Below are 14,022 nucleotides of genomic sequence, written 5' to 3'. Positions count from 1 at the left end.
TAATGGGGAAGGCTGGGAGAGGGGAGGGTGAATTGGATCAGCGTGCGATTTGGTGTATTTCCATTAGTCTGAAGTGTTGGGTGTTAGTCTAGAACGGAGCTAACTCCTCCCGCATGAGCTGACCCAGCAGCGAGAAGTCTGTTAAAATACTTAGTACCATTTAGCTGTTGAAAAGGAGGAGCCAAGGCCATGTACCCCTCACTTCATGGCAGACCACCAGCAAGTGCTTTTTGAACGGCAGCATGATGTTGTGTGACCTGTGCAGTCCCTGCATCTGCAGTCTCTAACTCCAGGCCAGGTCCGGTGCTGGGGCTAGCTGAACGGGTAAGGGAGGCAGCGTGTTTGTGTGGGTACCGTGAAATAGCTAACCTGCAACTACCTCTATCTGCTTCTTTACAACGTGCACCTTCTGCTAGTCGGGAGTGTCATGATGTATCCACCTTACTTATTCCTATTACATTTTAGGGAATGCCTATTTCTGCTTTCGGTTTGATATATCCAATTTCAAATAAGGAGGTGGGCTAGCATCCTTGGGGGCCTAAACAAAGCTATTTTTGAGAACTAGAAGCACAAGAAAAGTTTCTATATTAAAAATTCCATCAATTCCCCACTGCTTAAAATAAAATCTGTGGGAGTGGGGAGGTCTCAGGCACTGACTGCAAGCTGTAGCCTTTGTCTACGACCTGTCCTGAAGGACGACCCATCACTCTCACAGATCTTGGGAGACTGGCCAGTGCTTGCTTACGGACAGCCCCCCAACCTGAAGCAAATACTCACCAGCAACCACACAACAGAACCACTAACCCAGGAACCTATCCTTGCAACAAAGCCCGTTGCCAACTGTGTCCACATATCTATTCAGGGGACACCATCATAGGGCCTAATCACATCAGCCACGTTATCAGAGGCTCATTCACCTGCACATCGACCAATGTGATCTATGCCATCATGTGCCAGCAGTGCCCCTCTGCCATGTACGCTGGCCAAACTGGACAGTCTCTACGTAAAAGAATAAATGGACACAAATCAGACATCAAGAATTACAACATTCAAAGACCAGTTGGAGAACACTTCAATCTCTCTGGCCACCTAAAAGTGGCAATATTTCAACAAAAAAAACTTCAAAAACAGACTCCAAAGAGAGACTGCTGAATTGGAATTAATTTGCAAACTGGATACAATTAACTGAGGCTTGAACAGAGACTGGGAGTGGATGGGTCATTTCACAAAGTAAAACTGTTTCCCCATGTTTATTCCCCCCCAGCACCACTGTTCCTCAGACCTTCTTGTCAACTGCTGGAAATGGCCCACCTTGATTATCACTACAAAAGGTTTCAGAGTAGCAGCCATGTTAGTCTGTATTCGCAAAAAGAAAAGGAGGACTTGTGGCACCTTAGAGACTAACCAGTTTATTTGTATGCATCCGATGAAGTGAGCTGTAGCTCACAAAAGCTTATGCTCAAATAAATTGGTTAGTCTCTAAGGTGCCACAAGTCCTCCTTTTCTTCTTACTACAAAAGGTGTTTTTTCTCTCCTGCTGGTAATAGCTCATCTGACCTGATCACTCGCCTTACAGTGTGTATGGTCACACGCATTGTTTCATGTTCTCTATGTATATAAATCTCCCCCCTGTATTTTCCACTGCATGCATCCCATGAAGTGAACTGTAGCTCACGAAGGCTTATGCTCAGATACATTGGTTCCTCTGGAAGGTGCCACAAGGCCTCCTGTTCTTTCTGTCTTGTTTCCGCAGCTGACTCAGCCCTCTGGACATCTGAGCCTGCAGGGCAAGGTGCTGCCGCTGTCGCCGTGCTCGGCGCTGGCTGCGAGCCGGAGAAAGCCCGTTGATCCTGCCCCGTGCAGGGTCCCGCTTTGCTCTACGCCCCCAAGCCGAGCGGGATGTTTGTGCCCTTCAGGGCCTCGCCCGCCGGCTTCGTGAAGGCTGCAGCCCGACTCGCGGGGGGGCGGGGTGCGTTCCTCGCCCCGCGGGCCCGTCCCGGCTCTGTGCGCGCAGCCCGGGGCGGGGGCTGCCGGGGCTCCCGGGGCGGGGGCGGGGCGGGGCTGGTCCCGGGGCGGGGCGGGCCCGTCCCGGCTCTGTGCGCGCAGCCCGGGGCGGGGGCTGCCGGGGCTCCCGGGGCGGGGGCGGGGCGGGGCTGGTCCCGGGGCGGGGCTCGCGGGGCGGGGGCGGGGCGGGGCTGGTCCCGGGGCGGGGCGGGGCTCGCGGGGCAGGGGCGGAGCCAGGCGGCCGGGCCCTGCCGGCAGAGGCGGCGGCGGGCCGCGGGCGAGGGATGAGCCGGGCCGCTCTCCGCGCCCACACTCGCTCCGGCCGGCGGGGCGGCGCGGCCGCGGCCATGAGGGTGAAGAAGGGCGGCGGGGCGGCGGCGGCCGCGGGCCCCGAGGACGAGCTGCTGCGGAAGCCGCTCATCGGCCCCGAGGACGTGCTGGGGCTGCAGAAAGTCACGGGCGGTGAGTGCGGGCCCGGCCCCGGGGGAGAGGCCCCGTGTCGCGCCGTGGGGCCCGGCCCCGCTTCTGAGCCCTTCACCCCCCCGTGGGGGCCCGGCTCCGCTTTTGATCTTCCCCCCCCGGGGGGGGGCCCCGGCCCCGCTTCTGATCTTCCTCTCCCCTTCCCGTGGGGGGGGGGGCCCGGCCCCGCTTCTGATCTTCCTCTCCCCTTCCCGTGGGGGGGGGGGCCCGGCCCCGCTTCTGATCTCCCTCCCCCTCCCGTGGGGGGGGGGGGCCCGGCCCCGCTTCTGATCTCCTCTCCCCCTCCCGTGGGGGGGGGGGGGCCCGGCCCCGCTTCTGATCTCCTCTCCCCCTCCCGTGGGGGGGGGGGGCCCGGCCCCGCTTCTGATCTCCTCTCCCCCTCCCGTGGGGGGGGGGGGCCCGGCCCCGCTTCTGATCTCCTCTCCCCCTCCCGTGGGGGGGGGGGGGGCCCGGCCCCGCTTCTGATCTCCTCTCCCCCTCCCGTGGGGGGGGGGGGGCCCGGCCCCGCTTCTGATCTCCTCTCCCCCTCCCGTGGGGGGGGGGGGGGCCCGGCCCCGCTTCTGATCTCCTCTCCCCCTCCCGTGGGGGGGGGGGGGCCCGGCCCCGCTTCTGATCTCCTCTCCCCCTCCCGTGGGGGGGGGGGCCCGGCCCCGATTCTGATCTCCTCTCCCCCTCCCGTGGGGGGGGGGGGGGCCCGGCCCCGCTTCTGATCTCCTCTCCCCCTCCCGTGGGGGGGGGGGGGCCCGGCCCCGCTTCTGATCTCCTCTCCCCCTCCCGTGGGGGGGGGGGCCCGGCCCCGCTTCTGATCTCCTCTCCCCCCCCCGTGGGGGGGGGCCGGCCCCCGGTCTTATCTCCCCCCGTGGGGTCTCGGCCTGCCCTCGGAGGGGAGCCCCCGGCCCCCCGTCTTATCTCCCCCGTGGGGTCTCGGCCTGCCCTCGGAGGGGGGCCCCGGCCCTCCGGTCTTATCTCCCCCCGTGGGGTCCTGGCCTGCCCTTGGAGAGCATCTCTGGCCCCCATTTTCCCTGCCCTCGTGAGGTCCCAGCCCCTCCAAGAGGGAGGTATGTCCATCCCACAGTGGTCTGGCTGTGGCCCAGGGGTGCAGCACTTGTCCAGGGCTCCTGCCCCATCACCACTCCCTATCTGGCGTCAGGGCTGTTTCTCTGCTCAGGCTCCAGTGACCCCTTGTTCCCTAAGGTCTCAGCAGCTGGGGCCTGGCCCTTCGCTTTGAGATCTGCCTGGGCAGGGGGGTGGTCGCAGTATTTGCTCTTCATCTGCTGGGTTCTGTGCCTGGGCTGAGCCCCTGCTTTGTGCAGCTGGGGACGGGGCGGGATGTCTGAGACCCCTTGGATTGCATGTCTGTTCTCGAGCTCCATAGCCATTCTCTGCCGCCCCTCCCCAGGGCGCAGCCCCCACCAGTGGTTTTTTACTGCCAGCACCCGGCTCAGGCCGCGGGCCACGTCGCTGTGGGTCTGTGTCGCTGGGTGGGCCGTCTGAGGACTATGCAGGACAGCGCCTTCTCGAGAAGTGGGCACTGACTGATATAGACTGACGACCTGGTGCTTGAACCCTGAAAATGCAGGGCCAGCTAGGTCTCCGAATTCAGCAGCACCCTGGTCCTTCAGCCACTTAGCGTTGTCAGAGGCGGAGGACCGCTCCAGCAGGGGGACAATGGGCCTCTGCCCCAGTGGACAGACTGTGGGACAGCTTAAGCTGGTGGCTTTGTGCTGCATGTTCCTTAGCTCGGCACCCAGACAGGCAAGCACGGGAGCCAGCCCTGGTCTGAAGCTCAGGGGCCTGGTTTCTGTGTTTGCGAGAGGCCCCCACGTGAGCCAGCCCTGTGGGTGGCGGAGTGCCCTGGGTGCTGCTGAGTGGCAGGAGTACCTCTCACCAGCGTGCCTGGCTGTGGAGTCGGGGCCCTTGCTAGTCTGAGGCTAGGGACACTTCTGCAACTTCTTATAGCGTAGGCATGGAGGTCTCTGGCCGGGGGCAGCTGGAGTAACTGCCCCGTCTTCCACTCGGCTTCGGGTGGGGAAGAGGGGCAGGAGCTGAAATTGAAACACTGTTTGCTGAGCTTCTAACCCAGGACTGTCTCTTAAAATAGATTCAGGTGGGATTTTCAGAGCCTGCTGAATCATTTTATGGCTCTATCATAAAGAGTCTGTGCTTAAACACTCCTCTCCCACACAGCTGGCTTTGCTGGGAGCCGTCACGCCCCAGGTGGGTCACTGCTGCAAGAGGAGGGGCAGATTGTGGCTGTGGAAGGGAGTCTCTGCTGTCCCAGCTTCTGTTCCTCCATGTACTGAGAGGGTCCATGGGGCTGCAGGTCTCTCTAGCAGGGGCCTCTGGGGAGGGGAGGGGAGTACTTCCAGGTCTCCCCTTGAACAGATTTGCAAGGACCTCCCCCCCCTTCTCCCCCCCACCCCATTATAGCTGGGGAAAGGTACTGAATTATTAGCCCTGCTGACTGACATTTTCTCTCTGAGGAACAGGCTGCTGTGCTCTCCATCAGCACGCCTCAAGCATGTTGTGATGGGACTTGGGGGTTCGGTCTCCTTGGCTTCTGTTGACTCTGCCTCACGGGGGCCAGCTAGTGCCAATGTGCGAGTGGTTTTATAACGCAGGACTAGGCCACCCCCACACCTGTAGCTAGAATGGGGGCACAGTGGGGCTCATGATGGCATTGCTGGAGGCTGATCCCAAGGGAAGGGTGTGCTGTTTCCCAGCTCAGGTGGGCTTCACTCTCTTTGCAAGAAATGAAAACAATCATTTCTCACAATCGCTACGTTGCTACTGATCTCGGCTGTACATTGTAATTTCAAGAATCTGCCACTTTACTCCTGGTATTCCATGCTAAGCCTTGTGCCTGGCTGATGGTGTTTGGAACAGGAGCCCTGAAGAGTCTGGCGCTAAAACGGCACCTGAGTGTTGTCAATGGCTCTGGGGAAGTAGGGTTTGGGAGGCTGTGCAGGGGATGGGGTGTATCCCCTGTGAGTGCTCCCTGGGCAGTAGGGGGTAGGGACAAGGAGAGGTCCTGCCCACATCCTCTGCTCTTGCGGGAGGAGCATTTGGGGTCTCGAGGCTCCTCTAGGGCGTGGCTGTTAACACTCTGCGGCACTGGGGGAAAGGTTCCTCCCCAGTGCCCAGCTAAGACACTTGGGTGGAGTGCTGTGGGTGACTTTCCGGCCTCTCATGCTGTGCACAGAGGACGGCTCTCGCGTCCTATGGTAGGAGCAGCTGTGCCATGCAGGATGAAGTGCATTGTGTGGTTTGGCAAACACCGATATAGTTGCTCCAGATAAGTGTGCTGGTGTTTGGACAAGCATTAAAATATTTTGTGATAGGCCATGTAACTGGTGCTGCTGCTTGGTAGCCACGTCTGGGTGTATCTGTGGTTGACATGTCCATGCATGCTCTCTCACGTAGAGTTTTAAAGGGAATACACATGAACATATATTGCAGTCTGACACTAACATAAATGATCCTTCCCCCTGTAGACTGGCGCTTGTAAAGCGTTCTTCTCTCCCAGATCTAGCAGCCTAGTGCAATGTTGGGAAGTTTAATTAGTTGCCCAAGGTTGCATATCAAGCTGGGAACAGAATGATGAGCCCACACTTGTAGTCACCTTCTCTAACTACGGGACAGCAGTCCCAGAAACAAACCGTTTAGTTACCTCCTTCAATGGCCTTGTCCCTTGATGCTTCTTGAGCAGGTCCCTGGGAGACCTTGAGAGCTTTACTTTTGCAGAATGTTCCCCTGCCATCCCCACGGTGTCCACGTGCCAGAACCCTGCTGCACTGTGGGCCATGTGCACGTTCCCGTCTCGACACCATGCATCAGTGTGTAGAGAGGGCGTATTCTCCCTGTGTCCATCAGCTTCCCCTGGCCCCGCACAGCACAGGGGTTCCCAACCTTGCATACTAGTGGCATGTTCCAGAGCAGACAGGCAGGGGCTGCTAACAATCAGAGAGAGTGGCTCCCCTTCCCTCGTTTGGCTCCTATTCAGGGTGCTGTCACTGCGCACGTGGCAGGATGGGTGCTCCAGCTTGAGAGGAAAAGCTCAACTGCTGCATGGTTGGTCCCGTCCCTGGCTCTGGAGGCGTGTTGTGTCTGGCAGGAGCCGACCCTCACTTCCAGGGCCTTGTTTCTTCATCGCTAGGCTGTGCAGATTGACCCCAGTTTGTGTGAATGCGCCATTTGATCTGATGTGGGACTAATATTGTAGCTGGCTGGTGCCAGGCCTTGCCACGAGCACCTAAGGAGCGTGCTGGGCAGTGTCTTTGCAGGGCTGGGGCTGCAGTGAAGGCATATGTGGAATGTAGTGGTTTTGCAGACTCAGGTCCTGGTGCGTTGGTCCTGCCTGCGGTACCATCCTTTGGCCCCTGGAAGTGCAGAGGGATGGTTTTTCGAAGAGCGCTTTTCAGGGCCCATTCCTTTTCAGCAGATGCTGAAAACATCCAGCCATTCTGTGCAAGGCGCTGCAAGGATGGGAAGGAGCACTGGCTGTGGGAGGGAGGCTGACAGCTCGTCCAGCCTCAGCCCTTTCCTGCTCGTGGGGCGCTTGAGGTGAGCCGGTTTGGCAGGGAAACTTACTCTGGGCTCCTCTGGCCCTATGAGGGTAAGCATGAAACGCAAGTGCTCACAGTTGTTTCCTGTCCTAGCTGTTCTCAAGTTAAGCTCCCCTAGGCCCTGTGGACCAGCCTTGTTGCTTTAGGTGCTTGTCCCAGTCCAGAGCTGACTCTAGATACTAGGTGAACTCTCCTCCCATGTTTTTAGCGTAAGGCTTAGAAAATCCCAAACCCAGGGAGTCCATGAAGTGTGCAGTGTTCATGCAGGTCCAGCACATGCAGCAGGAGCCAGACTGGACCTGACCTGGGGTCTGTCTCCTCCAGTGTCCTGTTACCCAGTCACCAGCACCAGATGCTCCAGAGGAAGGTACAAGAACTAACCCCCTGTAGAGAGATGTGGGATAATCTGTCCTGTGAAGGTCTCAGCCTAACCCCTAGGAGTTAGTGACTGACTTAAACCCTGAAGCATGAGGCTGTCTCTCTTCCCCCCCCCCCCCCAGCCCCCATACTCTGTTAATATCCTGTGGATGCGGTGACTTGGCCTTGGGGCGCTCAGCCAGGGTACCATACTGCATGTGGTGCATGGCTTGGCCCTGGCAAACGGGATGGGCCCAGCAAGCCCTAAAACAGGGAAGGGGCCCAGATAGTGGGGGTTGCTCTTCAGAAAGGAGGTCAGCAAACAGGACTCTGCCGGCCTGAGCTCCAGGGTCAGGAGAACAAGTGACTCTAGCAAGGAACAATTCCATTCTGGCCCAGTGACGTATGTTTGCTAATGCGTGTGAGTCGCAATGGCTTTGCTGGGGGGAGTGTTGAGCGGCGGCGGGGGAGATGGCGTGATCAACCAGATTCCAGAGGGGAAAAATACTGAACTGATTCCACCTCTTGGAGGGCCTAAGTTCCTGTTGCCATGAAGTCATTTGAAACAGTGTTGGTCTGGCCATTGGAGCTCTGTCTGCGGTGTTGTGGCCCTGGGATCTGACTCATCACAGTACACGCTGTCATTAGGCTTTTTGTATATATATATATATATATGGAGCTATACCTGGCTCATAGAGCTTGAAAGGTCATTGAGTCCAGTCCCCTGCCTTCACAGGAGGACCAAGTACCATCCCTTATTTTTGCCCCAGAGCCCTAAATGGCCCCCTCAAGGATTGAACTCACAACCCTGGGTTTAGCAGGCCAATGCTCAAACCACTGAGCTATCCCTTGCCCTTGCTACAAATGTATCTTGGGCTATGGGGCCTTCAGTGCTTTGCAGTTTAGTTTCCTCTCGTTTCTCCGAGACGGTGGCGAGGCCCAAGGCCCGCTGGTCCGAGTGCAGGCAGTGCAGGTCGGGGGTGTGGGGATGGTGACCGCTGGCTATAGCAAGAGGCTGTGCAGGCCTTTATAAGTCAAACCCTTTGATGATTGAAATGCCTCCTCATCTGGGGCACTTCGGAGCATCAGCCTTTCACCTGGGACAGAGCCATTATCAGAGTGAATAGCCTGGGGTAGATCCATCCGGTCCAAGCATGGGCCTTCCATTGTGCCCTGTGGAGATTCGCTCGTCTGCTGTGCTGAGGGATGCTGGTTATGGCAGAGCAAGGCTAAGAAGTCTTCTGCTAACCCGGTTCTAACGGGTCCAGGCCCAGCATGGGCTAGACTGGCTTAGGTGCTGAGATGCTGCAGTGACACGCGCTTTAGAGACTAGGCGACATGTCTGGAATTCTGTGGTCGCATGCCAGCAATGCCCCTTCTTGTTCGTCCCCTGGCCACTCGGCTTTGTGCAGAGACTTGCCGGGTTTCCTGAAGCACTTGTGAAATTTGCCAGCCACGGCAAAGGCTGGAAGAGCCAGTTCTCCAGGGCCCTGAGCGTTAATGTCCTGTGATGCTGGGGGTGGGAAGCAGGCCCCAGGACTTCTCCCAGCTGCTGTGTGCGGGTGTTTTGAACTCAGAATCCCTAGCCCCTGGGTTGGAAAAACATGAGTCTGAATGCAGGATGCATGGTGCTGCTCTTCCAAGCCCTCAGACTTGAGTGCCCTTTGGATTGGCACTAAAACACCCCCCAGGAAGGGGCTGGCGTGGTGGAGCTGGCAGCTTGGGGGTGGAGCCGGCAGAACTCGGTGTCTAAAATGCAGTGGTTTTATGTAAGAGGAACAGCTGCTCTCTCCAACGTCCAGGCTGGTTACTCAGCAATTACCACAGAAATACCCGCTGACATTAGAAACCGGCTTAGTGCTGAGCCGGCCACGAGTGCACTGTAGGAGCCCTGTTATGGAACCACACGTGGGTGGAAGGAGGTCTCTGCTCCCAAAGGGGACACTGGTAAATCTTTTAGATGGCTCAGGGCAGCTGGCTGGCTGTGGTGCGAGGTGCTGTGAACAACATTTGGTGAACCCTGTGGCAAAGGAACACTTGCTTCCAATTCATGGAAGCTTCTTCTGTCTGCTGATGTATGCAGGAAGCCAGGAAATCTGGCTGGCCTGTCTTCTCAATGTTTCCCTGCCCCTAATAAGCTTAAGGGAGGAAGATGCTGTCCAAACTCTCCTGGGTGTGTTGTGCCCTCTTCATGTGAAACTCTCCCCAAGTTCCATTGCCTTGCCCTGCACCAGAGCTGTCAAGGGCTGGCAGTGTGGAAAATGCAGGGTGCAGTTACGTCTCCTCCATGAGCTCACCTCTGGCATAGCTCTAGATGGATTAAACAGAAGGCGAGTGTAGCATTTGCTTTGCTATTAGCAGGATTTGTCACTTGCTCTTACAGCCACACTCACAACAAGAGGAAAACCTTGCAGCCTGATTAACTTGGGATTACCAGGGAGAGGGCAAAGCTAATTTCAGATTGCAGTTAATTACAAGCGCAGCTGGAGGGGAAGAAAGGTCCCTCTGTAAATCTAGGGCCGACATCCGCTCTGGGAACACAGCCTGGGTTGGCCAAGGAGTCAGGAGGGCACTGCCCTTCCCATGCTGTCTGCCCAGAAAGGTGTCCATGCCTGTGGGGGACACCCTAGCTCTACTGTGCTCAGGGTGCTGGGAATAATGAGGATGGGTGCATACACAGGTTGCAGGGTGCCGTTAGTTCCCTTCTGTAGCATTTCACCTCTTCCAAGTGAAGGTCTAAGGCTTTGTCTGTCTTGGGGATCATCCACTGGTGACTTTGTTAGCTACCATGGTGCATTCTATGGAATAGGCAGACGAACTCGCGTCTCTGCTGGCAGGTTTATGGTCAGTTTAACAAACCGAGCTTGCCCGGGAGGAATTGGTTGGGCTGGCTGACTGCGGCCCCGAAGGGCACTTGGAAGGGTCCGACTCGTCAGTAAAACGGGTTCTCTGTGGTGGTCGTAGCGTCTCGTCCTCTCCGGCCTTGTGCCCTATCACAGGCTGTCCGGGCTGCTGCTGCATTGTCTTTTGCAGCACCTTTCCCAGCAAACCTGGTTGGTGGTGGCACGGGACGCTGTATTTCCAGCATGGCGAGTCGCTAGGGTTGCTTTCCTGCTGTTCGTTGGTTTGTTAATCTATCGTTCCTTCCCAGTGAGCCGTGTCTGTGTAAGGGGCTTGTGGTCAAGCCTGGCTTGGCAGCGTCTTCCTGGGAGAGGCGATTTGACCTCTAGGGAGCCTGTAGCAGAGGCCTGCCTGCATGCTGTTGGGCAGCAAATACAGGGAGGTGGTGTCAGACCAGCCTGACCGTTGGCAGTGGAGGTTAGTTTTTCAGAGAGGCCCTTTTGCTGTGGCTGGGGCACTGTGGGATAGCCCTTGGAGGACTGCTATACCTTGCTTGGCATAGCATGAGCCTGAACTCTATCCACAACTTCCCCACTCGGAGCACTCGTGACGCAGTGCGGGGTCCCTTCAGATTTCCCCTCTGGGGAAGCCGAGCAGACTCAGTAGGGCTCAGAGTACGACTGAGGCACGGTTTAGGGACTTCTGGGTTGAGATGTTGGGTCAGTTAGTTGTTGTTTCTCTAGTGAAGATGAGCCCTAAGCGGTAGGGGCGACGTGGGGAGGGGCCCTGGGTGGGACTGTGGTGTCTGGTTGGTTGGGGCCCTCTCTTGCAGGTTCTTTACACTAGTAATTCAGGGCTTGCCTTCTCTAGCCTGGAAGACTCCATGGAAGCTGGCAGGACTGAGACATTACAGGTCTCAAGCTATGAATCCAGGGGAAGGGATTTTTATTCAGACAAATACTGAACACACCCTCCAAATGGCGTGTGAGGCTGGGCTCTGCGGTGTGTAGTGTGTTAGTGCACACCAGTGTGTCTCCCCCACAAAACCTGCCTTAGGCCCGGTTCACCCCACCTGGTGCACACTAGCCCACTGCCTGGGTAAGGCCTTGCTGCTTAAATGATTGGACGAGAAATGCCACAATCTACATCTTCGGGGCCTCCATCGAAACCAGCGTGGGTGAGATTGGCATGTCCTGGTGTGTCCACAGTCCAGTAGACGTAGCTGTAAGGCCGGCAAAGCCTTTTGCAGAGGTTGTTGGGGGGATCTCTTGGGCTGCCATTATATGGTGCTGCAGAAGGGCTGAGACAAACCCCAGGGAGGACTGAGTGCATCAGGAACGTTAGTGGAATTGCAGGCCCAAGGGTACTCTCAAGCAGGTAGTGCCACGAAACATGCAGCCACAGGAAGCCTGCAGCAGCTGCTCTGCTCTTATGGAGCCGGAGTGAGGATTTGGTCCCCCGGGAAGCGATGATGCCACCTCCTTACCATGGTGCTAGCTGGGACACGGCACTGGTTCCCTTTCCTCTCAAAATCCTCCTCTTCCTCCATCCCCTTTCCCGCTACGCTTCCCAAGAACATCTGTCAGTTCCTCTTCCCTCACGCTCCCCACCCCATGTGGGACTGAAACGTGCCCCTCCCTGGGCTGCCATGGGCTTGGGGTGGGGCGGAGGGCGTGAGATGCCCGTACAGGGCAGTGTTTGCGCACTTGTCTACAAGACAATAAACTCAAGAGGAATCAAGTGGCAGGGCAGCCTTCAGCCCAGCCCAGAACAAGAGGCTTGGAACCACCTAGGACCCACTATTTTGGTCCAGGGCTTTGTTAGGATCCTGCTCCTTGGTCTCCCCTGCCCTCTTCTCTAGGGGGTTTTAATGTTGCTCCATCTGATGAGTCTTCTTTCCTCTTCCTTGTTCTGCATTGCTCTGGATGCCAGGAGTACCCCAGTGCTCTGAGTCACCCCCTTCCCGCGGGGGGGGGGGGTGTATTCTGGGCTGGGGAGACAGAAGGTGCCTTTCCCTGGGTCACCAGCCTCCATGTTCAGTGTGTCTGTGCTATGTTTGCCCTCCTCCTCCTGAGAATCTCCAATCTGATAATCTCCTAATCGCCAGCTCCAAGCAGTCCAGCATCAGTGTCTGCGTCTTACACCTGGCTTACCTCTTGGGAGCAGGTTTCGAAATAGCCTCTGACCTGGTTTCTTAAAGCATGTTAGGAAACAGCCATGTGCTAGCCAGGGGGTTCCTGCCTCTTCTCGATTTCTGTTCCAGCTCCTGCTGGCAAGACAGGCTCACCCCAGGTGACTGCTGCTGCCTCCCTTGTCTGTATGGCCAAGGGCCCTTCTCAGATTCTAAGACCTTCCTCCTCCTTTTGGCACTCTGCTTCCCCTCCCCCACCCCCAGACAATTAAAGGCTTAGAATAAAATCTGCCAAAGCTGAGCTCAGATGCTCTAAGGATGAGATGCCTATAAATAAATGTTGGTGAGGCTAGAGGATTTTCCCTTTACCCCCATGGAGGGCACTGTAAATTTGTGGCCCTGATCTTAAGTGGGAGGTTGCTGGGAGCATTCCCCCCCGAACCTGATCCCCACTAATTCATTGAAGCTGCCCCAATAAAAGATGCTCTGGCCAGGCTGGTGCCGAAGTCCAGTGTGGCCTTTCACCAGGCTGGGAATAGAGGCAGTCTGCCAGTGTGCTCTGGTGATCTGCAGGGCTTTATGGGAGAATTACATCTGTTTGGCTGACCTTGAGGCCCCAGGTTTGTTCTCTATTCTCTCCCCCCGACTGTTGGCACTGAATGCTGTGTAATCCCATCCCTCTCCCACTGAGAAGTGCATGCTGGAGGAAATGCTCTCACCAGCACAGTAGTCTGAACATGGGAGCCGGGGCCTTTCATGCTAATTTATGGCACCCACTTGACTAAAATGAGTAGTTACTAAAGGAACAAATCTCTTAGAGAATGCAGAAGTGCCCTCGTCAGGGCTCTTAGTGTGTCTCTTGAAATGAGAACCGGAGCAAGGTTACCATTGCCCAGGGGAGGTGAGGACAGGCAGTGTTTGTGTAGCTGCACATACTAACTTGTCTATTGCCATTTTGTTCTTAGCTACTTAGGGATAGAAGGTAGCTGTGCCTGGTTGTTGCCGTGAGACAGGTGCATTCTGATGGGGATGAGGCTGCCCCTCTGACGGGACCAAGTGGTAACTGGCAGCATTCCCAGGCAGATGCTCCAGCCACCCGCTTATCTATCTTTTCCTGCTTTTTTGCTTCTGCCATGGGGTCGTTCCATCCAAGCCCCCTCCCTGGAGTTCCCATCCTCAGCTCGCCCATGGGAGAGGGAACATTCATGTTTAGGCTGCCCTGAGGGTGGTTTGTGGGGCTTTTACCCTCCCCTTGTGGACCATTTCGCTGACAGCATGGGTCTCCGTGTGTAAAGCACGTGGAATGCCCTTACATTTGACCAGTGCTTCTCCACCTACCGCCCGGCCCACTGAGTTCCCTCCAGAGCCAGGCACGCCCCCTTGGGCTCTAAGGCTTCTCTCGCGCTAGTCACTGGGATGTACAGACATGCCAGGTAGCCTGTCCTCTGTGCAGTGTCCTCAGTCACCTTCTTTTCTGCACTGCTCAACGGGTAGCAGGAGGCCATCACTGTTTTGGTGCAGTGAGGCTGCGTGTCTCCACCCTTGCACGTGCACTGTTTGGGGAATTGCGTCTTTCTGAAGAAATAGGAGGAAAACAACATGCTCTCCTTCCGCGCACTCGCTTCAGGCTTGCAAGGGTTCCAG

The 14,022-nt window shown here is 56.9% G+C and overlaps 1 protein-coding gene across 1 annotated transcript in view; it reads left to right on the top strand.

Annotated features, from left to right (window-relative positions):
• The first annotated feature begins 2,288 nt into the window (after window positions 1-2,288).
• UNC119 (unc-119 lipid binding chaperone) overlaps window positions 2,289-14,022 on the top strand; it is a 42,009-nt gene continuing 30,275 nt past the window's right edge. Inside the window, exon 1 of the mRNA XM_077836591.1 lies at window positions 2,289-2,466. Coding sequence (XP_077692717.1) covers window positions 2,289-2,466 — 178 coding nt within the window. The remainder of the gene's footprint in view (window positions 2,467-14,022) is intronic.

This window comes from Eretmochelys imbricata, chromosome 17, assembly GCF_965152235.1.
Source record: "Eretmochelys imbricata isolate rEreImb1 chromosome 17, rEreImb1.hap1, whole genome shotgun sequence".
Taxonomy (NCBI): domain Eukaryota; kingdom Metazoa; phylum Chordata; order Testudines; family Cheloniidae; genus Eretmochelys; species Eretmochelys imbricata.
Note: the sequence above shows the minus strand (reverse complement) of the source record. Positions and strands in the feature narration are given on the sequence as shown.